The 25,828-nt window shown below is 55.0% G+C and overlaps 1 protein-coding gene across 2 annotated transcripts; it reads right to left on the bottom strand.

Moving 5' to 3' along the window:
- On the bottom strand, positions 1-23,733 carry AKAP8L (A-kinase anchoring protein 8 like). 2 transcript variants are annotated; one of them, XM_062020218.1, is made up of 13 exons: positions 23,678-23,733; positions 21,401-21,469; positions 19,223-19,457; positions 16,147-16,618; positions 15,343-15,466; positions 15,180-15,235; positions 12,904-12,940; positions 11,031-11,139; positions 9,913-10,054; positions 9,292-9,397; positions 5,283-5,413; positions 3,114-3,209; positions 1-1,035 (listed from the first exon to the last, which is right to left on the bottom strand). In XM_062020218.1, exons 1-13 carry the CDS (start codon positions 23,688-23,690, stop codon positions 631-633), a joined length of 1,995 nt encoding a protein of 664 aa, XP_061876202.1. In that variant the 5' UTR covers positions 23,691-23,733; the 3' UTR covers positions 1-630. The 2 variants fall into 2 exon arrangements, with proteins under 2 accessions (XP_061876202.1, XP_061876203.1); XM_062020219.1 differs by having other exon boundaries at positions 21,437-21,469.
- Between the last annotated feature and the right edge of the window lie 2,095 nt (positions 23,734-25,828).

Here is a 25,828-nt window from a genome sequence, read left to right as displayed (position 1 = left end):
TGAGCTCAGGACAAGTCCTTTTATCTCCACCCACCACGACATTTCACCTTGCAAACGAAAAAGCATTTGAACAGACGACACAAGGGTGACAGCACGTGGGAACAGAACAGCTGGGAGGGAACATGACAGGCCTGGGGAAGCTCTGCAGAGCCTTCCCTGCAGGAATCAACCTTTCACCCCTCCCTCCCCTCCATGGAACTGCATCTCCAGACAGACAGGTTCAAGGGGGATGGGGGAACAAAGCACAGGAAGGATTTGGTTGTTGGGGCAAAGGAAAGAGGGTTGGTTTGGTGGATGGTGACGTGGTGCTTGGTCGCACACATGCTCAGCAAGGAAACTCTCCTAGTACAAAGCCACCTAAAAGAAAGAACAACCCAGAGACAGCACAAAACCTAGCTACTAAATCAAGGTTTGGTAAAAAAAACACAGCTCCTCTATTTTCCAAAACAACCCCCCCCCATAACCAATCAATCAATCAATCAATCAATCATCCATCACTTGACAGGCTCCCACTGCCTGGGCTGGGTGGGATGAGCTCAGCAGGTGGGTGATGGACTCACAGACACACTTATGGGCTGGAGGAACCAACACTTGGCAGGTCTTTCCCACACCAGCTTTCTCCCTCAGTGTTCACTCTGCACCTTCAGCCTCTTGTGCTGCAGTTTCCTCACTTCCTTCCTCCTCCTCAGCTGCTTCCACACCTTCCTCTTCCTCAGGGGGCGGCCCCGAGCCCGTCTGCTCCCCGGCCTCTGCCTCGCCTTGTGCTTGGGCCTCCATTTCTGTCTCTGGCCCTGTTTCTTCTTGCTCCCCCTCATCCTCAGCTCCTTCTGGGGTCTCCTTGGGATCCTTGTTTTCCTCATCTACATTTTCCTCTGGATTTTCTTCTTCTGGATTTTCCTCCTCTGGATTTTCCTCCTCGTCCTTGTTTTCATCTGCTCCTTCTGCTGCTCCTTCCTCTACGTTCCCACTGGCTCCTCCTTCTCCTTCCTCGGGCTCCTCTTTCTCTTCTGGGTCATCTGTGAAAGGATTCTCGCCCTGAAAAGAGAAGATTCACAGTGATCAATGGCACAGAATGGAGTGTGAGGCCTGTGGGCAGTGGAGTTCCACAGGGATGGGCTCTGGGGCCAGTCTGGTTCAGCATCTCCATCAGGGAGCTGGGGGAGGGCACAGAGGGACCCTCAGCGAGTTCCCTGCTGGCACCAAACTGGGAGCACTGGCTGAGTGCCCAGAGCCTGAGCTGCCAGGCAGGGAGAGCTGGGCACAGAGGAAGCTGCTGAGGGGCAGCAAGGGCAGAGTGGTGCAGCTGGGCAGGAACAAGCCCAGCAGCAGCCCAGGCTGGGGCTGAGCTGCTGGAGAGCAGCTCCAGGAGAGGGACCTGGCAGTGCTGGGGGAGAACAAACCAACCCTGAGCAGCAGCGTGGGCTCGTGGGCAAGAAGCCAACGGCAGCCTGGGGGCAGCAAGAGAGTGTGGGCAGCAGGGCCAGGGAGCTTGTGCTGCCCCTCTGCTCTGCTCTGCCAGAGCTGGGGAGGCCTCAGCTGGAGCCCTGTGGCCAGTGCTGGGCTGCCCAGCTCCAGAGGGACAGGGAACTGCTACTAAGGGCTACCAGAGGCCAGCACAGGGCTACCAAGATGCTGAGGGGACAGAGACAGCTCTGTGAGGAGGAAAGGCTGCAGGACCTGGGGCTGGAGAAGGGAAGGCTGAGCTCAGGGGGGACAGGGAAGTGCTGCAGAGGCCAGGGCAGGGCCACCAAGATGCTGAGGGGCTGCAACATGTGTGTGAGGAGGAAAGGCTGCAGCCCTGGGGCTGCTCAGCCTGGAGAGGAGAAGCCTGAGCTCAGGGGCACCTCAGCAATGCTCAGCAATCCCTCAGGGTGGCTGTGGAGAGGATGGGGCCAGTGGTTGGGGTGTGGTGGCCAGTGGCAGGACAAGGGGTGATGGCCAAAAGCTGGGACACAAACAGTGCCCCTGAAACCCAGGGAGCAAGTCCTTTGGTGCTGAGCTGAGGGAGCCCTGGCCCAGGCTGCCCAGGGAGGGTGTGGAGGCTCCTTCTCAGGAGGTTCCCAACCCCCCCTGGACACGTTCCTGTGCCCCTGAGCCAGGGGAAGCTGCTCTAGCAGGGGCTGCAGCAGCTCTGCAGGGCCCTGCCCACCCCCACCATGGTGTGATTTATCTGCTGTGACTTCCCCTCCAGTTGCTTTGAGGAATTCACACAGGTCAGGTGCTGCCAAACCGTCCCCAGAGGCTCAGAGTAGTGGTTGCCCTGAGGACTGCCAAGGGAGTAGCTCCTGAAAGCAGAATCTGCCTGGAGCCTCAGTTCCCTGCTGAGATCAGTGGTGACAACACAACCAGCAGCTCTGTGGCTGAAGTTTGAGCTGGAGGCCGGGCTCACCCTGCTCTGTGGGGTTTGGAGTAAGATGAGGGGCAGCAGATGACAACATCTGCACTGCAGAGACTCAATGCCAGTGACCAGGAGTCAGTCATGGGCTTGGGAGAGAAGGGATCTTAGAGATCATCTCATTCCACCCCCCTGCCATGGGCAGAGACACCTTCCACCAGCCCAGGCTCCTCCAAACCCCATCCAACCTGCCCTTGGGCACTGCCAGGGCTGGGGCAGCCACAGCCTCTCTGGGCTGGGTGCCAGGGCCTCACCACCCTCCCAGGGAAGAATTTCTTCCTGACATGTCATCTCCATCTCCTCTCCTTCAGTCTGGAGCCATCACCCCTTGTCCTGTCACTCCAGGCCCTTGGACAAAGTCCCTTCCCCAGTTTTCTTCTCAGCCCCTTTAGGGCCTGGATGCTGCTCCAGGGTCTCCCTGGAGCCTTCTCTTCTCCAGGCTGGACACATCCAGCTCTCTCACAGCACAGGGGGCTTCATCCTCCCCTCCTCAAGCCCTTCTCCTGAGGGCTGCTCCATCCATTCCTTACCCAGCCTGGATCTGTGCTTGGCATTGCCCCAAGTCATTGGCAGGACCTTGCCCTTAGCTTTGTCCAACCCCCTCCCAGATCACCTCAGGGTTCCCCAATAACCCCCCTCAGCAGTCTCCAGCAGCCACCAGCAAATCCCAGCAGCACAGAAGGGTCCCCACCAGCACAACTCCTCCCCCAGCACCCACCTTCAGGTACCGCTCCAGCTTCTTGCTGATGAACTTGTTGTTGAGGATGCTCCTGGCAACCATGAGCGAGGACCTCTTGGACTGCTCCATCATGGCCTGCAAGGGAGGGCACAGCAAAGAGCTCAGACCTGCCTCTGACTTCCCTGCAGGCCTTTGTCAGAGCTCAGCAGCAGAGGTCAGGGGACAGAGCTCATTTTGGGATGGATATGAGGCTTTGCTGAAGGGGTTTTTAATCGGAGTTTGCAAAGGGGAAGCTTCTGGGGACACAAGAAGATCCAAATTAACCAAAGCAAGAAGCTTCTGGGGATCCCAAACCATCAAAAGTAAAAGCAGACTATGGGGAGAAGCTTCTGAGGACCCAAGAACATCAAAATGAAGTGTGAGGAGAAGCTTCTGGGGACCTAAACCCATCAAATCTAAGGATAGACTGTGGAGAGAAGCTTCTGGAGACACAAGAACACCAAAATGAACTGTGGGGAGAAGCTTCTGAGGACCCAAGAACATCAAAATGAACTGTGAGGAGAAGCTTCTGGGGACCTAAACCCATCAAAACTAAGGGCAGACTGTGGGAGAAGCTTTTGAGGACACAAGAACACCAAAATGAACGGTAGCAGGAAGCTTTTGAGCACCCAAAGCCATCAGAATTAAACACAGACTGTGGAAAGAAGCTTCTGAGAACACAAGAGCATCAAAATGAACAGTAGCAGGAACTTCTGAGGACCCAAACTCATCAAACTAAGGGCAGACCATGGAGAGAAGCTTCTGGAGACACAAGAACACCAAAATGAACTGTAGGGAGAAGCTTTTGAGCACCCAAACCCATCGAAACTAAGGGCAGACTGTGGGGAGAAGCTTGAGGAGACACAAGAGCATCAAAATGAACAGTAGCAAGAACTTCTGAGGACCCAAACTCATCAAAACTAAGGGCAGACCATGGAGAGAAGCTTCTGGAGACACAAGAAGACCAAAATGAACTGTGAGGAGAAGCTTATGGGGACCCAAACCCATCAGAATTAAGGGTAGATTGTGGGGAGAAGCTTCTGGGGACCTATACCCATCAAAACTAGGGGCAGACTGTAGAGGGAAGCTTGGGGAGACACAAGAACACCAAAATGAACTGTGGGGAGAAGCTTCTGGGGACCCAAACCCAACAAAATTCAAGGGCAGACTGTAGAGAGAAGCTTTTGAGGACACAAGAACACCAAAATGAACTGTGGGGAGAAGCTTCTGAGCAGCCAAAGCCATCAGAATTAAACACAGACTGTGGAAAGAAGCTTCTGTGGACACAGGAACATCAAAATGAACAGCAGTAGGAACTTCTGAGAACCCAAACCCAACAAAACTAAGGGCAGACCATGGAGAGAAGCCTCTGGAGACACAAGAACATCAAAATGAACTGTGGGGAGAAGCATCTGGAGACTCAAACCCATCAAAACTAAGGGTAGACCATGGAGAGAAGCTTCTGGAGACACAGGAAAATCAAAATGAACAGTAGTAGGAAGCTGTTGAGCAGCCAAACCCATCAGAATTAAACACAGACTGTGGAGAGAAGCTTCTGAGGACACAGGAACATCAAAATGAACAGTAGCAGGAACTTCTGAGGACCCAAACTCATCAAAACTAAGGGCAGACCATGGAGAGAAGCTTCTGGAGACACAAGAAGACCAAAATGAATTGTGAGGAGAAGCTTATGGGGACCCAAACCCATCAGAATTAAGGGCATAGTGTGGGGAGAAGCTTCTGGGGACCTACACTCATCAAAACTAAGGGCAGACTGTAGAGGGAAGCTTGTGGAGACAAAAGAACACCAAAATGAACTGTGGGGAGAAGCTTCTGAGGACCCAAACCCAACAAAATTCAAGGGCAGACTGTGGGGAGAAACTTCTGAGGACACAAGAACATCAAAATGAACAGTAGTAGGAAGCTTCTGGAGACACGGGAACATCAAAATGAACCTTAGCAGGAACTTCTAAGGACCCAAACTCATCAAAACTAAGGGCAGACCATGGAGAGAAGCTTCTGGAGACACAAGAACACCAAAACGAACTGTGGGGAGAAGCTTCTGGGGACCCAAACCCATCAAAACTAAGGGCAGACTGTGGGGAGAAGCCTCTGAGGACACGGGAACATCAACATGCCGTGTGGATGCTGTTTGTGCCGCCCACTCACCCGGCGGTTGTGGTTGTGGTCGATGGACTTCAAGTGCTTTTGGATGAAGCCAACGTGCATGGGGATGAAGAGGTCACAGGCAGCACAGTGAGCAGCTTCCACCTTCTTAATGAAGTGCTCCATCCCGACATCTGGGCGGGGAGAGAGAGCGTGGGCAGGGCCGGGCCCTCACTCACTGCCACGGGGACGCTGAGGGGCTGCAGCGGGGCCGGACCCACGGCGGGGGGCTAAAACAGGGGCTGGGGAGGGGAAAAGGGGGGTTTGGGGGGTTCTGAGGGGAAAAGATGGAGCTGTGGTGAAGTTTTGAGGGAAAAACTGGGGTTTTGGGGGAGTTCTGAAGGAAAAAGTGGGGGGTTGGGGGGAAAAACAGGGAGTGGAGGCACCTGTTGAGGGGAAAAGGGGGGTTTGGGGGAGTTGTGAGGGGAAAAAGTGGGGTTTTGGGGAGTTTTGAGGGAAAAAAAGGAGTTCTGAGGGGAAAAGTGGGGTTTTGGGGGAGTTTTGAGGGGAAAAAGGGAGTTCTGAGGGGAAAAGAGGGGTTTTGGGGGAGTTTTGAGGGAAAAAAGGGAGTTCTGAGGGGAAAAGTGGGGTTTTGGGGGAGTTCTGAGGGAAAAAAGGGAGTTCTGAGGGGAAAAGTGGGGTTTTGGGGGAGTTTTGAGGGGGAAAAGGGAGTTCTGAGGGGAAAAGTGGGGTTTTGGGGGAGTTTTGAGGGAAAAAAAGGGAGTTCTGAGGGGAAAAGTGGGGTTTTGGGGGAGTTTTGAGGGGAAAAGAGGAGTTCTGAGGGGAAAAGTGGGGTTTTGGGGGGGTTTTGAGGGAAAAAAAGGATTTCTGAGGGGAAAAGTGGGGTTTTGGGGGAGTTTTGAGGGAAAAAAAAGGAGTTCTGAGGGGAAAAGTGGGGTTTTAGGGGGGTTTTGAGGGAAAAAAAGGAGTTCTGAGGGGAAAAGTGGGGTTTTAGGGGGGTTTTGAGGGAAAAAAAGGAGTTCTGAGGGGAAAAGTGGGGTTTTAGGGGGGTTTTGAGGGAAAAAAAGGAGTTCTGAGGGGAAAAGTGGGGTTTTGGGGGAGTTTTGAGGGAAAAAAAAGGAGTTCTGAGGGGAAAAGTGGGGTTTTGGGGGAGTTTTGAGGGAAAAAAAGGGAGTTCTGAGGGGAAAAGTGGGGTTTTGGGGGAGTTTTGAGGGGAAAAAAGGGAGTTCTGAGGGGAAAAGTGGGGTTTTGGGGGAGTTCTGAGGGAAAAAAAAGGAGTTCTGAGGGGAAAAGTGGGGTTTTGGGGGAGTTTTGAGGGGAAAAAAAGGAGTTCTGAGGGGAAAAGTGGGGTTTTGGGGGAGTTTTGAGGGAAAAAAAAGGAGTTCTGAGGGGAAAAGTGGGGTTTTGGGGGAGTTTTGAGGGAAAAAAAGGGAGTTCTGAGGGGAAAAGTGGGGTTTTGGGGGAGTTTTGAGGGGAAAAAAGGGAGTTCTGAGGGGAAAAGTGGGGTTTTGGGGGAGTTCTGAGGGAAAAAAAAGGAGTTCTGAGGGGAAAAGTGGGGTTTTGGGGGAGTTTTGAGGGAAAAAAAGGAGTTCTGAGGGGAAAAGTGGGGTTTTGGGGGAGTTTTGAGGGAAAAAAAAGGAGTTCTGAGGGGAAAAGTGGGGTTTTGGGGGAGTTTTGAGGGGAAAAAGGGAGTTCTGAGGGGAAAAGTGGGGTTTTGGGGGAGTTTCGAGGGGAAAAAAGGGAGTTCTGAGGGGAAAAGTGGGGTTTTGGGGGAGTTTCGAGGGGAAAAAAGGGAGTTCTGAGGGGAAAAGTAGGGTTTTGGGGGAGTTTTGAGGGAAAAAAGGGAGTTCTGAGGGGAAAAGTGGGGTTTTGGGGGAGTTTTGAGGGAAAAAGTAGGGGGGAGTTGGGGGAAAAAAGAGGGGTTGGAAGGGCCTGGTGATGGAAAATGTGGAGGGGTTATGAGGAAAAAAAGGGGGTTTTGGTAATTTTGAAGGGTAAAAATGGGGTTTGGGGGAGTTCTGAGGGAGAATTGTGGGGTTTTGAGGGAAAAAATGGGTTTTAATGGAGTTTTGAGGGAAAAAGTGGGGTTTTAGTGGAGTTATGGGGGTAAAAGATGGATTTTGGAGGGGAAAAAGGGAGGTTTTGGTGGTTTTGAGGGGAAAAATGAGCTTTTAGTGGAGTTTTGAGGGAAAAAGCAGGGTTTTGGGGGAGTTTTGATGGGAAAAAGGGGAGTTGAGGCAGTGTTAAGGGAAAAGTGGAGTTTTGGGGGAGGTCTGAGGGGAAAGGTGGGGTTTTAGTAGAGTTCTGAGGGAAAAAGTTGGAATTTTGAAGGGGGAAAAAGGAGGTTTTGGTGTTTTTGAGGGGAAAAATGGGATTTTAGTGGAGTTTTGATGGAAAAAGTGGAGTTTTAGTGGAGCTTTGAGGGCAATAGTGGTGTTTTGGAGGGGTTTGAGGGGAAAAAGTGGGGTTTTAGTAATTTTGAGGGGAAAAAAAAGGGTTTGGGGGAGTTCTGAGGGAAAACTGGAGTTTTGAGGGAAAAAGTTGGGTTTTAGTGGAGTTCTGAGGGAAAAAGTTGGAATTTTGAAGGGGAAAAAGGGAGGTTTTGGTGTTTATGAGGGAAAATGTGGGGTTTTGGGGGAGTTCTGAGGGGAAAAAATGAGGATTCAGTGGAGTTTTGAGTGCAACAGTGGTGTTTTGGAGGAGTTTTGAGGGGAAAAGTGGGGTTTTGGTAGATTTCTGAAGGAAAAGGTTGGGTTTTGGTGGACTTCTGAGGGAAATAGGGAGGTTTTAGTGAAATTTTGAGGGGAAAATCTTGTGGGGGGTGTAATTTGAGGAAAAAAAGAGTAGGGCTCTTTTGGTAGAGTTTTAACTGAAACGATTCCAAGGGAAAACTCTATTTGGTGGAGGATGGAGGGGAGAAAGGCTGGGGTTTGAGGGGAAAAGTGCAGGTTTGGGGGAGTTCTGAGGGGAAAAGGTGGAGTTTTGAAGGGAAAAAGGGAGGTGTTGGTGTTTTTGATGGGAAAAAATGATGTTTTGGTGGAGTTTTGAGGGAAAGAGTGAGATTTTGGGGGTATTTTGAGGAAAAAGGTGGCATTTTGGGGGAATTTTGATGAAAAAAGTGGAGGTTTGGAGAGTTTTGAAGGAAGTAGTGGGGTTTGGGGGGAATTTCGAGGAATAAAGTGGGGATTTGGTAGATTTCTAAGGGAAATAGTGTGTTTTTTGTGAAGTTCTGAGGGGAAAAGTGGGGTTTTTTGTGATTAGAGGAAAAATTAGGTTTTTTTTTCCTGGGGTTTTGCCTAAAATTGAGCAAAGATGGGGGTCTGGTGCTGAACTCCCTGCCAGGAGGGTGAGATCTCTGCTCCCAAGCGATGGGATGAGAGGAAACAGCCTCGAGTGTCCCCAGGGCAGGGTGAGGCTGGAGCTGGGGACAAATGTCTCCCCCAAAACCGTGGGGCTGAGGGACAGGGGTTAGTGGGGCAGCTCCAGGAGCTCCCCAGGGCTCCTCCAGCCTCAGCCACTCTGGGGTCTCTGAACCCTGGGAGTTTTTGCTCTGCTCCAGACTTTGCTCCAGCCTGAACTACCAGATCATCTGTAACACACCCCAGTATCTGTAACACCCCCAAACTCACCTTTAACTGCCCCATCTGAAACCCCCTCCCCTCATCTCTAACCTCCCCCAGCTCACCTTCATCCCCCAAACCACCTTTAATCCCAACTCTGACTCCCTCAAACTCTCCTCTAACCTCCCCAACTCTTCAACCATGCTCATCTTCTACCCCCCAACTCACCTCTAAGTCTCCCATGTGATCTGACCCCCCCAAAATCACCTTTAACTCCCCTAAAACCCACCTCCAACACCCCGACTCACCTCTGACTCCCCCCAACCCACCTCTAACTCCCTCCAACTCAGCTCTAAGCCCTCCAACTCACATCTTAACCCCCACCAACTCGCCTCTAAGCCTCCAACTCACATCTAACCACCCCCCAACTCACCTCTGACCCCTGCAACTCACCTCCAACCCCCCCTTTAACCCCTTCCTCCCCGCTTTACCTTGGGTGAGGTCCTGGTCCCTGTAGATCTGCTGGATGGCAGCGTTGATGTCCTCGATGCCTTTGCGTCTCTCCTCGGTTTTCCGTGTTTTATTGGCCACATATTCCTGCCCCAAGACAGCTCCTGGTAACTCTCCCAGCTCCTGGTAACCCTCCCAGCTCCTGGTAACTCTCCCAGCTCCTGGTAACCCTCCCAGCTCCTGGTAACTCTCCCAGCTCCTGGTAACCCTCCCACACCATGACCTTGGCCACCAAAAATCAGTGGTGGGCAAGTGTTTGATTTCCCACCAGTGGAAACAGGGAGAGGAGAGGTTGAGGGACCTGCTGGGAGGGAGAAGGCAGAGCTCTGCTGCCCTGAAGTTTGCTAAAGTGAGGGTAAAGCTCAACCTGACTCCATCTGCTCCAGTACTTTCCAAGATAGTTACTGAGAGAGGGAGGTTTGGAACCTGACAGCAATGGTGAGGGAGGGAGAGAAGGGGGAAGGGGAGGGAGAAGGGGAAAAGGAAGGGAGGGGGAGGAGAGGAGAAGGGAGAAGGAGGAAGGCTGCCAATGGATAACAACAACCAACACCACAACCCCAAAACCCTCAAATTCAGTGAACAAACATCCCCAGAGGCCTCACCAGGAGAAAATCAGCTGTTTGCTGAGGCAACTTGGTGCCCACAAACTTGAAGTGCTCCTTGTGGAATTTGCTCTCGAGGTGATTGTTCATCTCATCATCGTAGAAGGTCCGATACTTGCACAAGGAACAAACAAACTGGATCCTGGAGAAGAGGAGGGGAAGGACCATCAACCTCAGGGCTGCCAAAGGGGCTGCAGCCAGCTCCTGGGACTCCCTGAGCTCCTCCAGCCCTTCCCAGTGCTTCTGGGCTGTTCCACACAATCACAGAGTGGTGGGGGTTGGAAGAGCTCTGCAGAGCACATCCAGGAAAGAATTTGCTAGAGCAGCTTCCCCTGGCTCAGGGGCACAGGAACGTGTCCAGCTGGGGTTGGGAACCTCCTGAGCAGGAGCCTCCACACCCTCCCTGGGCAGCCTGGGCCAGGGCTCCCTCAGCTCAGCACCAAAGGACTTGCTCCCTGGGTTTCAGGGGCACTGTTTGTGTCCCAGCTTTTGGCCATCACCCCTTGTCCTGCCACTGGCCACCACACCCCAACCACTGGCCCCATCCTCTCCACAGCCACCCTGAGGGATTGCTGAGCATTGCTGAGCTGCCCCTGAGCTCAGGCTTCTCCTCTCCAGGCTGAGCAGCCCCAGGGCTGCAGCCTTTCCTCCTCACACACATGTTCCAGCCCCTCAGCATCTTGGTGGCCCTGCCCTGGCATCTCCAGCACTTCCCTGTCCCCCCTGAGCTCAGCCTTCCCTTCTCCAGCCCCAGGTCCTGCAGCCTTTCCTCCTCACAGAGCTGTCTCAGTCCCCTCAGCACCTTGGCAGCCCTGTGCTGGCCTCTGGTAGCCCTTTTGGCAGCCCTTAGTAGCAGTTCCCTGTCCCTCTGGAGCTGGGCAGCCCAGCCCTGGCCACAGGACTCCAGCTGAGGCCTCCCCAGGGCCGAGCACAACCTGCCTCAATCCACCTCACTTCTATTTCGCTTTAAGTACAGAAGGCAAGGACAGCAAAGCAGCTTCTACAAGGAGCAGCCAAAACACTGGGAACAAAGGGACAGAGCCCAGAGGTGTGTTGCTACAGTCCCAGAGGAGGAACCACCACCAGGAAGAGGGAAACTGAAGCCCAGCAGCTGTTACCTGTCCACCATGCGATCCCGATGCCGCTTCTTCTGCCTCTCTTGAGTTTTCTTGCCCGCCTGCAGCTTCCTTTTGATCTGACTGATCTCCTCCTGAATGCTCAGAGCACCTGTGGGGTTCAAGCAGATCCTGTCAGGGCACAACCCCTGGAAACACTCTGATTCAAAAGGATTCCCCTCTGAAACTTTAGTTATCCACCTGACTGCACTCCAAGGGATTGTCCCCTGTGCTGGGCCGTGGGGAGGCCGCAGCTCCAGGGCTGGGGGCAGGGTTGGGCCCCTCACTCACTGCCACAGGGACACTGAGGGGCTGCAGCGGGGCCAGACCCATGGCTGGGGGCTAAAAGAGGGGCTGGGGGGGGGAAAAAGGGGGTTTTGGGGAGTTCTGAAGGAAAAGAAGCAGTTTGACTGGAGTTCTGAAAGGGAAAACTGGCGTTTTGGTGAAGTTTTGAGGGGAAAAGTGGGGTTTTGGGGGAGATTTAAGAGAAAAGGTTGGGTTTTGTGGAGTTTTGAGCAGCTGAGGGAATGTTGGGGGTGTTGAGGCTGGAGAAGAGGAGGCTGAGGGGAGACAGGAGCCTTCTGCAGCTCCCTCACAGGAGGGTGCAGTGAGGGGGGTCGGTCTCTGCTGCCGAGTGCCGAGGGACAGGCCAAGAGGAAGCGGCCTGGAGTTGTCCCAGGGGAGGGTGAGGCTGGAGCTGAGGCAGAACTGTTTCCCTGAGAGGGGTGTGAGCCCCTGTGCCAGGCTGCCCAGGGAGCTGGGGCAGTGCCCAGCCCTGGAGGGATCCCAGAGGCGTGGGGTGAGGTGCTGAGGGGTCAGTGGTGGCCGTGGCAGGGTGAGGGCTCAGAGCTGGGCTCCAGCAGCTCCAGGGGCTTTTCACCATTCCCTGGTTCTGGGATTGAGCCTCACAACCTGCAGACATCGAGGAGCTCAGATGCTGCTCCCACAGCCCTCTACAAAGCTTTTTCCCCCCTAAAAAGCTGCACCAGGGGTGGGAGTCAAAGGGGAGAACCCCAACAGAGACACCCCCGTTTCCCAGCTCTTTAATTGCTTTGCTGCTTCATCTTGCATGTTTTAATCATTAATTAGTTACAGGTCTGATGATGTTTTGGAAGCATCAGCCTTGTTCAGCCTCAAAGCCAACACTTGGGATGTGATAAACCTTGGGGGGAGGGAAATCAACCCACACCCTTGATTTTGGGGACAGAAAAGCTGCTTCTCTGCCTGCCCACCCTGGCACACATGTGGGGATATCACCTTTATGCGGGGCAGGGCAGCAGAGACCCCTCTCAACATCTTGCCAAGAGGTTTCTTTCCAGCCCTCCTGCTTCCCTAAGCATCCTGCAGGTCTCAAGGTGCTTCTCCAACAGCTCCTGTTTCTCCTTCTCAAAACTCTTCCCCCTCAAGTTAAAACTGTGATGCAGGGGGAAATTAGAACAGGTCCCAAAGCCCCAGGCCAGCAGCTTCACCGACCCACCTTGAGCAGGAGATCCAGCTCCTCCCTAGCAGGGTTTGTACAGCATTTGCTCGTCCCTGAGCAGACACAGAGGATGGGATTCACCTGACTAAAATGTGTGAGCTGAGCTCACCTCAGCCCCTGGCAGTGGAGGAGATCTAACAGGTCTCAGTCTCATTTCTCTCCCCACAACTGCTCACACTTGTAGGAGCCCCCAACCCTGAGAGCTCCCCAGCACCAGGATGTGCAGGAACCAAATGGCCTAGAAGGGACCAGGAGCAAAGCCAAGAGGACACAGACTGAGGAACTTCAGGATCCTCAACCAAAACTCAGGAGATTTCACCCAAAATCTCTCTCCTGGCCACCACAGAGGCCTGAGGGGCTCCACAGGGAGCTCGGGGGTGACAACAAGCCACTCACCTCTCTCTGAATCTCTTCCTTCTTCATCTTCCCCTTCCTAAAAATGACATGTCAGGAAGTGAGAAACATCCAGAGACAGTGTCCCAGAGCCTCCCCTGCTGCCCTAAACCCTTCCCTGCTGTCCCAGAGCCTCCCCTGCTGCCCTAAACCCTTCCCTGCTGTCTGAGACCCTCCCCTGCTGCCCTAAACCCTTCCCTGCTGTCTCAGACCCTCCCCTGCTGCCCTAAACTCTTCCCTGCTGCCCCAGAGCCTCCCCAGCTGCCCCAGCCCTTTGCTGACGGGTGCACAGGGTGAGACAGTGGCATGGCCATGGCTGGGAATGCTCTGAAACACCCAAACTCGCCTCAAAGGAGCATTTTATAGAGTCAGACAATCATTTCAGTTGGAAAAGGACCTTTAAAGCTGCTGGAGCCCAGCTCTGAGCCCTCACCCTGCCACAGCCACCACTGACCCCTCAGCCCCACACCTTTGGGATCTCTCCAGGGACAGGAAATAAACCCAAACTCTCACTTTTTCCCTCACAAGTCCACCAAACTCCCACCTTTTTTCTCAAAACCTCGATTTTCCCACATAAATCCATCATAACCCCACTTTTCACCTCCAAGCCATCAAAACCTCACATCTTTTCCCTCCAAAGTCCACCTAAACCCCACTTCTTCCCTCAGAAATCCAAGAAACAACTTTCTTCCCCTCACAAGTACAGTAAAACCCTCACTTTTTTCCCCTCAGAAGTCCAGTAAAACCCAGCTTTTCCCCTCTAAACTGCATCTAAAATCTGCTTTTCCCCACAGAAATACAACAAACCCATCCCTTTTCCCTCAAAACTCCATCAAACCCCCCATTTTCCCCTCATAATTCCACCAAAAACAACCCACTTTCCCCCTCAAAACTCTACAAAAAACACTTCTGCCCCTGGAAATCCACTAGAACTCCACAAACCCCTATTTTTGCTCTCAAAACTGCCCCCAAACCCTGCTCTTTCCCTCAAAGCTCTGCCAAAAGCTCATTTTTCCTCTCAGAATGTCCTCAAAATCCCACCTTTTCTCTGAAAACTGCTCCAAAATCTCACTTTTCCCCTCAAAACTCCACCAACCCTCCACTTTTACCCTCAGAACTCCCCCCAAACCTCACTTTTCCCCTCAAAACTCCACCAACTCCCCACTTTTACCCTCAGAACTCCCCCCAAACCCCCCTTTTCCCCTCCCCAGCCCCCCCAGCCCCTCTTTTAGCCCCCAGCCGTGGGCTCTGGCCCCGCTGCAGCCCCTCAGGTGTCCACCACGCCCCACCTTTCCCTTCAAAATTCCACCAAAACCCTACTTTTGCCTTCAAAGTTCCCTCAAAACCCCACTTTTCCCCTCAAAACTTCATCAAACCCTCACTTTTCCCCTCAGAACTCCCTCAAAACCCCACTTTTTCTCTCTAAGCTCCCTCAAAACCCCACTTTTTCCCCCAGAACCCCATTTTTCCCCTCAAAACTTCACTAAAACTCACTTTTCACCTTCAGAACTATGATCAAACCGCTCCTTTTCCCCTTAGATCTCCCCCAAAACCCCACTTTTTTCCCCCAAAGCCCCACTTTTCCCCTCAGAATCCCCCCAAACCCCCCTTTTCCCCTCCTCAGCCCCCCCAGCCCCTCTTTTAGCCCCCAGCCATGGCTCTGGCCCCGCTGCAGCCCCTCAGTGTCCCTGTGGCAGTGAGTGAGGGGCCCGGCCCTGCCCCAGCCCAGGGGACACAGGGGACAGTCCCTGTCCTGCTCCTGCTGCCACCAGCCACGCTGCCCCCGGCCTCCTTGTCCCCCTGGGCACCCTCCTGGCTCCTCTGCAGCCCCCCCAGGCCCTTTCCCTCCAGCAGCTCCCCAGCCCCTCAGCCCCAGCCTGGGGGTGCTGAGGCACAAGGGCAGGACCCTGCACTTGCCCTTGGGCAGCCTCATCCCCGTGGCTGCAGCCTGCCCAGGGCCCTGTGAAGAGCTTCCAGCCCTCAGGCAGGTCCATGCACCCCCCCCAGCTCGGTGCCATCACCAAACTGAGGGTGCAGTGGAATCCCCTCACCCAGATCACGGACAGAGATGTTAAACAGACCAAGCTCCAGCACTGAGCCCTGGGAACGTGCCACCTTCCAGCTGACAACTGCTTTTTTCTGCCATCTGCTCCCTCAGCTCCCCTGAGCCTCTGCCTGCCTTTGGGGACAACACACACTGCAGGGATCCACCCTCAGCACCTCCCACCACACCTACAGCTCTTAACCACGAGCAAACCCCGTTCTCAGGAGTCACTTACACCTCTGGAACCTTCCTTCTCCTCTTTTTCTCCCGATTCTCCTTCTGTTCCCTCCTCTGAAAGAGACAGACAGGCTGAGCACGGGCAGCAGCAGCCCTGAGGGGTGGGTTGGTGCCGAGAACCCGGCTCAGCAGCCCCCTCCCTGCCCCAGCCCCGCTCGCACCGTTGTCAGAGTCGGAGTTGTCGGAGCCGTCGGTTTTGGCCGCTTTGCTGTCGGGTTCCTCGGAGCTGTTGGTTTGTTTCCGTTTCTTCCCTGTGAGATCTTTCTTCATTTTCTTTTTCTGAAGCTGTGAGAGAAGAAAGAGGTGAATGCAGTTGCTCTCCATGGTCAGAAAGGGCTGGGTTTATACTCCTTTTAAGGAGTTCAGCTGCCTGTGTCGGGTTTCTGATGGGCAGGATTGATTTGGAAGGACAAAAGCCATCGCTCCTCTGTCCTCTGAGGCAGGAGCTCAGCTGGGAAAGGGCAGCAGCATCCTCCTCCCTTCAGAAACCAGAGGTTTGAGGATGAAAACATCTCAGTGTTTGAAAACTGAATCAAAGTGGTTTGCAACTGAGTGGGGAAAATGTGCTGGGGCACAGGTCTGGTGGGGAGTGGGTGAGGGCTCTGGGGTCTCAGCCTGGAGAGGAGGAGGCTGAGGGGAGACCTTTTGGCTCTCCCCAGCTCCCTGCCAATAGAGAAAGGGGTGAGATCTGCTTGGGATAAGAATGAGATGAAACAGCCTCGAGTGTCCCCAGGGGAGGGTGAGGCTGGAGCTGGGGACAAACGTCTCCCCCAAAGCCGTGGGGCTGAGGGACAGGGGTTAGATGGGGAGGGGGCAGCTCCAGGAACTCCCCAGGGCTCCTCCAGCCTCAGCCACTCTGGGAATTACAGATTATCCCTTCCCAGAGGGTATTTTGTAATCCTTTGCTGCAGAAAATCAAGCCTCTGTTTCTCAGGGGGAAAGTGGGAGCTTGCACAGGTACTCACTTTGAAATCCGAGTCCCACATTCTCCAGTTCCTCCTCATCTGCTGCTTCATCATCCCCCCTCCGTACCTGTTTCCTGAGAAGCTTCTCATCCCCTGGAACATGCCAAATTCAGGGATGATGTTGTGGGAGAAGAGAGAAGGAAGCCTGGAAGAGCCGTGGTGACCGAAACCTCGCGACCCCATGGACTGAGGAGGTTCGTTCCACTGTCCCCCCATCCGCCCGGGGTAGGACGAGCCACCGGCTCTGTTATTACGTCCCTCTCTCCCCCAGTTCTGTCCTCGTTGGCCAAAGTTGTCCCTGGCCCTGTTGGGATATTGATCCCTTCGGTTGCCATAGAAGTTGTCGTAGGGCCCCTCGTAGGAGCCGTCGTTGTCGTGCTCGGGCTCGTTGTAGTCGTAGTCGTAGCCGGGCCGGTACATGTCACGTTCGTTCAGGGAAGACCTGGAGTCGTAGGACTCGTAGGAGTCGTACCTGGGGGAGAGATGGTGGAGACAATGAAAGGCAGGAGATAACACACTGGTAGGGGAGGGTTTTGTAAACAGATCAAGGTGGGGGGAAGGACAGGAGAAGCGGGAGCTCGGGATGGCCTCACGGACTCAGAGGAATCAGAGACTCGTGTGGGTTGGGAAAGAGCTTTAGAGGCCAACCCCTCACCTCACACTAAACTAACCCACAGAGCACTAACCTAACCCACAGCCCTCAGCACCTCAGCTCCACGGCTTTGGGATCCCTCCAGGGATGGGAAAAAGCCCACAAACCCTTACTTTTTTCCCCCAGAAGTCCACCAAAACCCACCTTTTGCCCTCCAAGCCTTCAAAGCCTCCTGTCTTTCCCTCCAAAATCCACCTAAACTCAACTTTTTCCCTCAGAAATCCACCAAAAACCCAACTTCTCCCCTCCAAGCCATCAAAACGTCCCATCTTCTCCCTCCAAAATCCACCTAAACCCGACTTTTTCCTCTGAAATCCAACAAAAAACAACTTTTCCCCCCCATAAGTCCACTAAAACCTCACCTTTTCCCTCAGAAATCTACCAAATCCACATATTTTCCCTCAGAACTCCATCAAAACCCCACTTTTCTTCCTCAAAAAAAACAGAATCTCACTTTTTCCCCTCAAAGATCCACCCAAACCCCACTTTTCCCCTCAGAAGGGTTCCGGTGGGAAAAGCCCCTGGAGCTGCTGGAGCCCAGCTCTGAGCCCTCACCCTGCCACGGCCACCACTGACCCCTCAGCACCTCACCCCACGCCTCTGGGATCCCTCCAGGGATGGGAAGAACCTCTAACCCTCCCTTTTTTGCCTCAGAAGTCCACCAAAACACACCTTTTTCCCTCAAAAATCCACCTAAAAACCCACTTTTCCCTCAGAAATCCACCGAATCCCCATTTTTCCCCTCAGAACTCCATCAAAACCCCACTTTTCTTCCTTAAAACAACCAAAATCCCCACTTTTTTCCCTCAAAACTCCACCAAACCCCCAATTTTCCCTCAGAATCTCACCCAAACCCCACTTTTTCCCTCAGAAGGGTTCTGGTGGGAAAAGCCCCTGGAGCTGCTGGAGCCCAGCTCTGAGCCCTCACCCTGCCACGGCCACCACTGACCCCTCAGCACCTCACCCCACGCCTCTGGGATCCCTCCAGGGATGGGAAATAAACACAAACCCTCACTCTTTCCCCTCAGGACTCCACCAAAACACACATTTTCCCCTCAAAAGTCCATCTAAAATCCACTTTTTCACCTCAGAGGCCCACCAAACCCCCACCTTTTTCCTAAGAACTCCACTAAACCCCCAATTTCACCTCAGAACCTCACCCAAACCCCACTTTTTCCCCTCAGAAGGGTTCTGGTGGGAAAAGCCCCTGGAGCTGCTGGAGCCCAGCTCTGAGCCCTCACCCTGCCACGGCCACCACTGACCCCTCAGCACCTCACCCCACGCCTCTGGGATCCCTCCAGGGATGGGAAGAACCCCTAACCCTTATTTTTTTCCATCAGAAGTCCAGCAAAACACACCTTTTCCCCTCAAAAATCCATCTTTTCCCTCAAAAATCCACCTAAACCCCCACTTTTCCCTCAGAAATCCACCGAATCCCCATTTTTCCCCTCAGAACTCCATCAAAACCCCACTTTTCTTCCTTAAAACAGCCAAAATCCCCACTTTTCCCCTCAAAACTCCACCAAATCCACACATTTCCCCTCAGAACCTCACCCAAACCCCACTTTTTCCCCTCAGAACGGTTCTGGTGGGAAAAGCCCCTGGAGCTGCTGGAGCCCAGCTCTGAGCCCTCACCCTGCCACGGCCACCACTGACCCCTCAGCACCTCACCCCACGCCTCTGGGATCCCTCCAGGGATGGGAAGAACTTCTAACCCTCCCTTTTTTGCCTCAGAAGTCCACCAAAACACATCTTTTTCCTCAAAAATCCACCTAAACCCCCACTTTTCCCTCAGAAATCCACCGAATCCCCATTTTTCCCCTCAGAACTCCATCAAAACCCCACTTTTCTTCCTTAAAACAACCAAAATCCCCACTTTTTCCCCTTAAAACTCCACCAAACCCCCAATTTTCCCTCAGAACCTCACCCAAACCCCACTTTTTCCCTCAGAACTCCACCAAAACAACCACATTTCCCCTCAGAACCTCAACCAAACCCCACTTTTTCCCCTCAGAAGGGTTCTGGTGGGAAAAGCCCCTGGAGCTGCTGGAGCCCAGCTCTGAGCCCTCACCCTGCCACGGCCACCACTGACCCCTCAGCACCTCACCCCACGTCTCTGGGATCCCTCCAGGGCTGGGCACTGCCCCAGCTCCCTGGGCAGCCTGGCACAGGGCTCACACCCCTCTCAGGGAAACAGTTCTGCCTCAGCTCCAGCCTCACCCTCCCCTGGGACAACTCCAGGCCGCTTCCTCTTGGTCTGTCCCTCGGCACTCGGCAGCAGAGACCGACCCCCCCTCACTGCCTCTGCCCTCTGACACAGCTCTGGTTGCCCTCACCCCACAGAAAAAGCCCAGAGGGAGGCAGAAACCCAGGAGACGTGGTTCCCGAGGAGCAGACCGTCACGTCCTGGGGGCTTGCACCCACCTGTCTCCGCCGGAGCCGTAGTGGCCGCCCTGCATGGCATCCGCGTCCAGGTGCGACACCATGTCCAGGCGCTGGTTCATTTTGGCCAGGACGGCGTCAGCGTTGCCGCCCGAGCCCTCGGGGTTCATGTCCATGTCGGAATTGGCCATTTCCCAGGAGTTGGAGGCCATGCCGTAGCCGTAACCGCCGGCGTTGTCCTGCCCGTAGCCATAACCGTAACCGTACCCCTCATACCCTGCAACGGCACAGACAACACCCGCCCTCAGTTCCCCAGGCCAAGCCCAACGCCTCCAGAACCACCACGGACACTGAAACGTAACAAACCCCCCCAGTTCTGCTAAAGCCACCCAGAAATGTTGGAGGGAAAGGGCCTGGGGGGGCTGCAGAGGAGCCAGGAGGGTGCCCAGGGGGACAAGGAGGCCGGGGGCAGTGTGGCTGGTGGCAGCAGGAGCAGGGCAGGGACTGTCCCCTGTGTCCCCTGGGCTGGGGCAGGGTTGGGCCCCTCACTCACTGCCACAGGGACACTGAGGGGCTGCAGCGGGGCCAGAGCCACGGCTGGGGGCTAAAAGAGGGGCTGGGGGGGCTGGGGAGGGGAAAAGGGGGGTTTGGGGGGGTTCTGAGGGGAAAAGTGGGGCTTTGGGGGAAAAAAGTGGGGTTTTGGGGGAGATCTAAGGGGAAAAGGAGCGGTTTGATTATAGTCCTGAAGGTGAAAAGTGAGTTTTAGTGAAGTTTTGAGGGGAAAAATGGGGTTCTGGGGGAAAAAGTGGGGTTTTGAGGGAGCTTAGAGAGAAAAAGTGGGGTTTTGAGGGAGTTCTGAGGGGAAAAGTGAGGGTTTGATGAAGTTTTGAGGGGAAAAGTGGGTTTTGAGGGAGCTTTGAAGGCAGAAGTAGGGTTTTGGTGGAATTTTGAAGGGAAAGGTGGGGTGTGGTGGACACCTGAGGGAAAAATGGGGGGTTTGTGGAGTTTGAGGGGAAAACTCCACTTGAGGTGGATTATTGAGGGCAAAAGTGGGGTTTTGGGGGAGTTACGAGGCAAAAGTTGGGGATTTGGAGGAGTTTTGAGGGGAAAAAAGTAGAGTCTTGGTGGACTTTTGAGGGGAAAAATGAGGTTTTGGAGGAGTTTTGAGGAACAAGTGGGGTTTTGGTGGAATTCTGAAGGAAAAGGTGGAAATCTGAGGAAAAAAAGGGGTGTTTTTAGTAGAGTTTTGAGGGGAAAGGCGGTTTTGAGGGGAAAAAGTGGAGTTTTGAGGGAAAAAAGTGGAGTTTTGAGGGAAAAAAGTGGAGTTTTGAGGGAAAAAAGTGGAGTTTTGAGGGAAAAAAGTGGAGTTTTGAGGGAAAAAAGTGGAGTTTTGAGGGAAAAAAGTGGAGTTTTGAGGGGAAAAAGTGGAGTTTTGAGGGGAAAAAGTGGAGTTTTGAGGGGAAAAAGTGGAGTTTTGAGGGGAAAAAGTGAGATTTGGGGGCAGTTTTGAGGAGAAAAGTGGGGTTTTGCTGAGTTTTGAGGGGAAAGTGGGCTTTTTTGTGATGTGAGTGACACAGCCACACACAGCTCTGTCTTGCCCACACTGCAGAGGAATGACCAGACTCAGGGCAGAACCTGGTCTGGGTACCACTGAGATCCCAAACAGCCCCCGTTAGCACCTTCACAGCCACCCACACCAGCTCCTTTCCAAGCCCTTCAGTGCAAAGTGATGACAGTCCAGAGACCAAAACCACTTCCACCACAACCTTCCCCACACCTCTGGCTGCAGAGAGGCCTCTCCTCTTGCAAAGCAAGCCAAAACTATTAGAGGCCACAACAAAACCATCAGAGGAAGAACCCACAAAGCCAATTAAAAGGCTGCTGAGGCTTAAAATGATCTTTTTCCTGCCCCTGGCCCTTTTATTTGGCTGCTGGCACAGGCACAGAGGGAATTTGTGTTCCTGCTGCCACCCCCAGCCTCCATCTCCCCCTGCATCCAAGCACCAGAAAAGGGTCTTTTTTAGTGGGAGTGAGAAACAACCCCAAAAATACTGCCTAGAAGAGTTTTTCTCTGGGACCAGTTTCCCACTGGCTTCCAGATCTAACTTTTAAAGCAAAGGCAGGAACTGGTGGGCCAGGAAGCAGCAACTGGGGCTCCATGAGGCAGTTCTTCATCCCCAGCACAGGACATGGGACGGAAGGGGAAGGGAAGAAACTAACCTGTCAGCAAATGACTCTGTTTTTTACTGTACTTGCCTCTGTTTGTCCCAGAATTCCAGTCTCCATAACCTAGGGAAGAGGAAAAAGCAATCAGAGGCCAGTTTGTGGTGGTACCAGAACCTCCCCCAGCCTGGCTCCAAATGGCTGAAGCTCCAGCAAGGAGCCAGAGAGGAGCAGCTCTTGTTCATCTGACACACAAAACCCCCAAACCCTGGGTTTTCCTTCAAGCTCAGCTCCCAGGAACCATCTCCACAAGTATTTGTGGAACGGGGCAAGGGGTGATGGACAAAAGCTGGGACACAAACAGTGCCCCTGAAACCCAGGGAGCAAGTCCTTTGGTGCTGAGCTGAGGGAGCCCTGGCCCAGGCTGCCCAGGGAGGGTGTGGAGGCTCCTTCTCAGGAGGTTCCCAACTCCAGTTGGACACGTTCCTGTGCCCCCTGAGCCAGAGGAACCTGCTCTAGCAGGGGTTGGGGCTGCAGCAGCTCTGCAGGGCCCTGCCCACCCCCAGCATGGTGTGATTCTGGGGAGTAGAAGTCAAGTATTGAGGAAGGCAAGAAGGGGCTGGTGGGGAATAACCCCCTCTCTGGGATTTATGCACAGAAAGAAGTGATGAGGAGGTATTATGGATGGTGGGGGTGGGAAGGGACCCCCCGAGAGCATCTCATTGAACCTACACAGCTTCCCCTCGCTCAGGGGGCACAGGAACATGTCCAGCTCTGGGCCCCTCAGCTGCAGAAGGACAGGGAGGTGCTGGAGAGAGCTCAGCACAGGGCCACAGAGATGCTGAAGGGACTGGAGCATCTGCCTTGTGCTGAAAGGCTGAGGGAGCTGGGGCTCTGCAGCTTGGAGAAGAGCAGCCTGAGGGCTGAGCTCAGTCATGGCTGCAAGTGGCAGGAGGCTGGAGCCAGGCTGTGCTCAGGGATGGCCAATGACAGCACAAGGGGCACCAAGCTGCAACATCAGAGCTTCCAGAGACACACAGGGCAGAGTTTGTTCCCTGTGAGGTGAGGGAGCACTGGCAGAGGCTGCCCAGATGGGCTGTGGAGGCTCCTTCTCTGGGGCCATCCCAACCCCAGCTGGGTGAGTTCCTGTGTGCCCTGCTCTAGGTGCTGCTGCTCTGGCAGGGGCTGCACTGGATGAGCTTCCCAGGTCCCTTCCAGCCCTCCAGATCTGTGCCTCTGTGGTCAGGGGGCACAGGAACGTGTCCAGGTGGGGTTGGGAACCTCCTGAGGAGCCTCCACAGCCTCCCTGGGCAGCCTGGGCCAGGGCTCCCTCACCTCAGCACCAAAGGAGTTTTTCACTGGCCACATCCTCCCAACATCCTTCTTTTAGGGACTTACAAGCATCGCTGAGGGTCCCCAGGGCTCAGCCTTCTCTTCCCCAGCCTGAGCACCCCCAGTGCCCTCAGCCTTCCCTCATTCCCACGCCGGGACTGACATTCAGGTGCCCTCTGAGGCGAAGCTGTTACCTCAGGGGCATCGCTGCCCTTTGCCCCGACGGCAAACTCGTCTGAGACACGCGTGGGGGAAGGGGCTGCCCGGGACACGTCGGGGTCACAAACCCTTCCCCGTCCCGCGTTAATTACAGCCTCGCTAATAAGGCTGCGCGTGTGCACGACCCCCCCATGCCCAGGCGCGCGGGGGGAAGCGGCTGCCCCGCAGCTCTCCCCCTTCCTTACAAACTCCCCCTTCCCCAGCACAACGTTAATTGATTACATTGATTAATTATCTGGGGTTTTTTCCTATCTGTCCGCTCTCGGATGGAGCCGGAGGCGGGGGCACCCGCCGCGCTCCACAGGTGAGTGAGCTCGGGAGCCGCGGGACAAACGGGGTTGGAAGGAGAAAGACCGAAAACACCACGAAAGGGGCAAAATGCCGGCGGGATGAGGAGGGGAAGGCGCTGGTGCTCGGGGAGGGGGTCACAGGCGGAACCGGAGCCGGGGGGAGCGATCCCCAGCGCCGGGCCGCGACCTGAGGGCAGCGATGTACGCGCACCGCAGCGTGACACGGCTCGGGGAGCCGCGGGGGAGCCGCGGGCGGGACGGGGATCGCGCCGAGCCCAGCGCGGGTCGCTGAGGCGCCGGGAAGCGGCGCCGGGCCCTCAGGCGGCAGCGGAGCGGGACGGGGCGAGGCCGGGAGGCGGCGAACGCGCCTCAGTCGCCGAGACTCGTCACCCCTCAGGGGACCCCGTTGTCCCCCGTCGTCCCCCAGGCACCGAGCCCCGCTCCCCCCGCCGCGGGGCCGCCCCCGCCGCCATCTTGCGCCGCCGCCCCTCACCTGAGTAGCTCATGATGGCGCCGCCGCCTCCTCCCGAGCCGGACGGTAACGGCGGCGCGGCCCCGCCCCCGCCTCCCTGCGCTCCCTCCTCATTGGCCGCGCCGCTCCGCCTGCCCGTCTCTCATTGGTCCGCTCTCCCCGCCCTCCCCCTTCCCCACGCCACCCGCGGCTCCCATTGGCGGGCGGCGGATGTCGCTCAGCGCTTCTCTCGCTTTCCGTTGGCTGGCGCCGACGGCGCGCGGGCTGCCCGCTCAAGGAGGGGCCCGAGCGGTGATTGGCTGTCAAGGTGCGAGTGGGCGGGACTGATGACGCTTTGGCCTCCCATTGGCCAGATGAGGGGCTGGGTGACCCTGACACCACCCAGAGCTGCCCGGGGCTCCTGGCCCCGCCCCTTTCGCGCCGGCGCCTGCTGCTATTGGCTCGCTCTGCAGAGGCCCCGCCCCCCCCCCGCGCCGGCGCCTGCTGCTATTGGCTCGCTCTGCAGAGGCCCCGCCCCCGGCGCCCCAGCCCCGGGGTCATGGCCTCCCCCCGACCCCCCTAGGCCAGAGCGCTCGGTGACCGAGACACGGCCTCACCCTGACCCCGACCGCGGACCCTCCCCAGGGGAGCCCCAGAACTGCCCACATCTGCCCAGCTGTCCCGATCCGCCACAAATCGCCCACATCTGCCCCAAAATTGCCCCAATTCACCCCCAAATCACCCAGATCTGCCCCAAAACCGCCCCGATTCACCCCAAAACTATCCTGATCTGCCCCAAAATTGCCCCAATTCACCCTAAAATTGCCCAGATCTCCCCCAAAACTGCCCCAATTCACCCCAAAGCTATCCTGGTCCACCCCAAACTGCCCTTATCCTCCTAAAATTGCCCTGATTCACCCCAAAATCATCCAGATCTGCCCCAAAATCGCCCCAATTCACCCAGATCTGCCCCAAAACTGCCCCAATTCACCCCCAAATCACCCAGATCTGTCCCAAAACTGCCCCGACTCAACCCAAAATCACAGAGATCTGCCCCAAAACTGCCCCAATTCACCCCCAAGCTATCCTGATCCACCCCAAACTGCCTGTATCCACCCAAAATTGCCTTGATTCACCCCAAAATCATCCAAAGCTGCCCCAAAATCGTCCCAGTTCACCCAGATCTGCCCCAAAACTGCCCCAATTCACCCCCAAGCTATCCTGGTCCACCCCAAACTGCCCTTATCCTCCTAAAATTGCCCTGATTCATCCCAAAATCAGACAGATCTGCCCCAAAATCGCCCCAATCTGCCCTAAAACTGCCCCAATTCATCCCCAAATCACCCAGATCTGCCCCAAAACTGCCCCGATTCACCCCAGAATCACAGAGATCCACCTCATAACTGCCCCAATTCACCCCAAAGCTATCCTGGTCCACCCCAAACTGCCCTTATCCTTCTAAAATTCCCCTGATTCACCCCCAAAATCACCCAGATCTGCCCCAAAATCGCCCCAAACTGCCCCAGTCTGTGGGAATCCGCATCAATCTGCCCCCAGACTGCCCCATTCATCCCCAAATCGCCCAGATCTGTCCCAAAACTGCCCCGACTCAACCCAAAATCACAGAGATCTGCCCCAAAACTGCCCCTATTCACCCCCAAGCTATCCTGGTCCACCCCAAACAGCCCTTATCCACCCAAAATTGCCCTGATTCACCCCCAAAATCACCCAGATCTGCCCCAAAATCGCCCCAATTCACCCACATCTGCCCCAAAACTGCCCCGACTCAACCCAAAATTACAGAGATATGCCCCAAAACTGCCCCAATTCACCCCAAAGCTATCCTGATCCACCCCAAACTGCCTGTATCCACCCAAAATTGCCCTGATTCACCCCAAAATCATCCAGAGCTGCCCCAAATTCGTCCCAGTTAACCCAGATCTGCCCCTAAACTGCCCTGACTCAACCCAAAATTACAGAGATCTGTCCCAAAACTGCCCCAATTCACCCCCAAGCTATCCTGATCCACCCCAAACTGCCTGTATCCACCCCAAATTGCCCTGATTCACCCCAAAATCATCCAGAGCTGCCCCAAAATCGCCCCAATTCACCCAGATCTGCCCCAAAACTGCCCCAATTCACCCCCAAATCACCCAGATCTGCCCCAAAAATGCCCTGACTCAACCCAAAATC

Source organism: Colius striatus, unplaced genomic scaffold (genome assembly GCF_028858725.1).
Source record: "Colius striatus isolate bColStr4 unplaced genomic scaffold, bColStr4.1.hap1 scaffold_76, whole genome shotgun sequence".
NCBI classification, from domain to species: domain Eukaryota; kingdom Metazoa; phylum Chordata; class Aves; order Coliiformes; family Coliidae; genus Colius; species Colius striatus.
Note: the sequence above shows the minus strand (reverse complement) of the source record. Positions and strands in the feature narration are given on the sequence as shown.

Excerpts from the sequence above, each read along its gene's own strand:
- AKAP8L (XM_062020218.1), bottom strand. Across the intron at positions 12,941-15,179 it reads AGAAGGAAGGTTCCAGAGGT|GAAGGGGAAGATGAAGAAGG; the intron begins GTAAGTGACTCC and ends TGTCATTTTTAG. Across the intron at positions 11,140-12,903 it reads AGGAAGAGATTCAGAGAGAG|GTGCTCTGAGCATTCAGGAG; the intron begins GTGAGTGGCTTG and ends TGAACCCCACAG.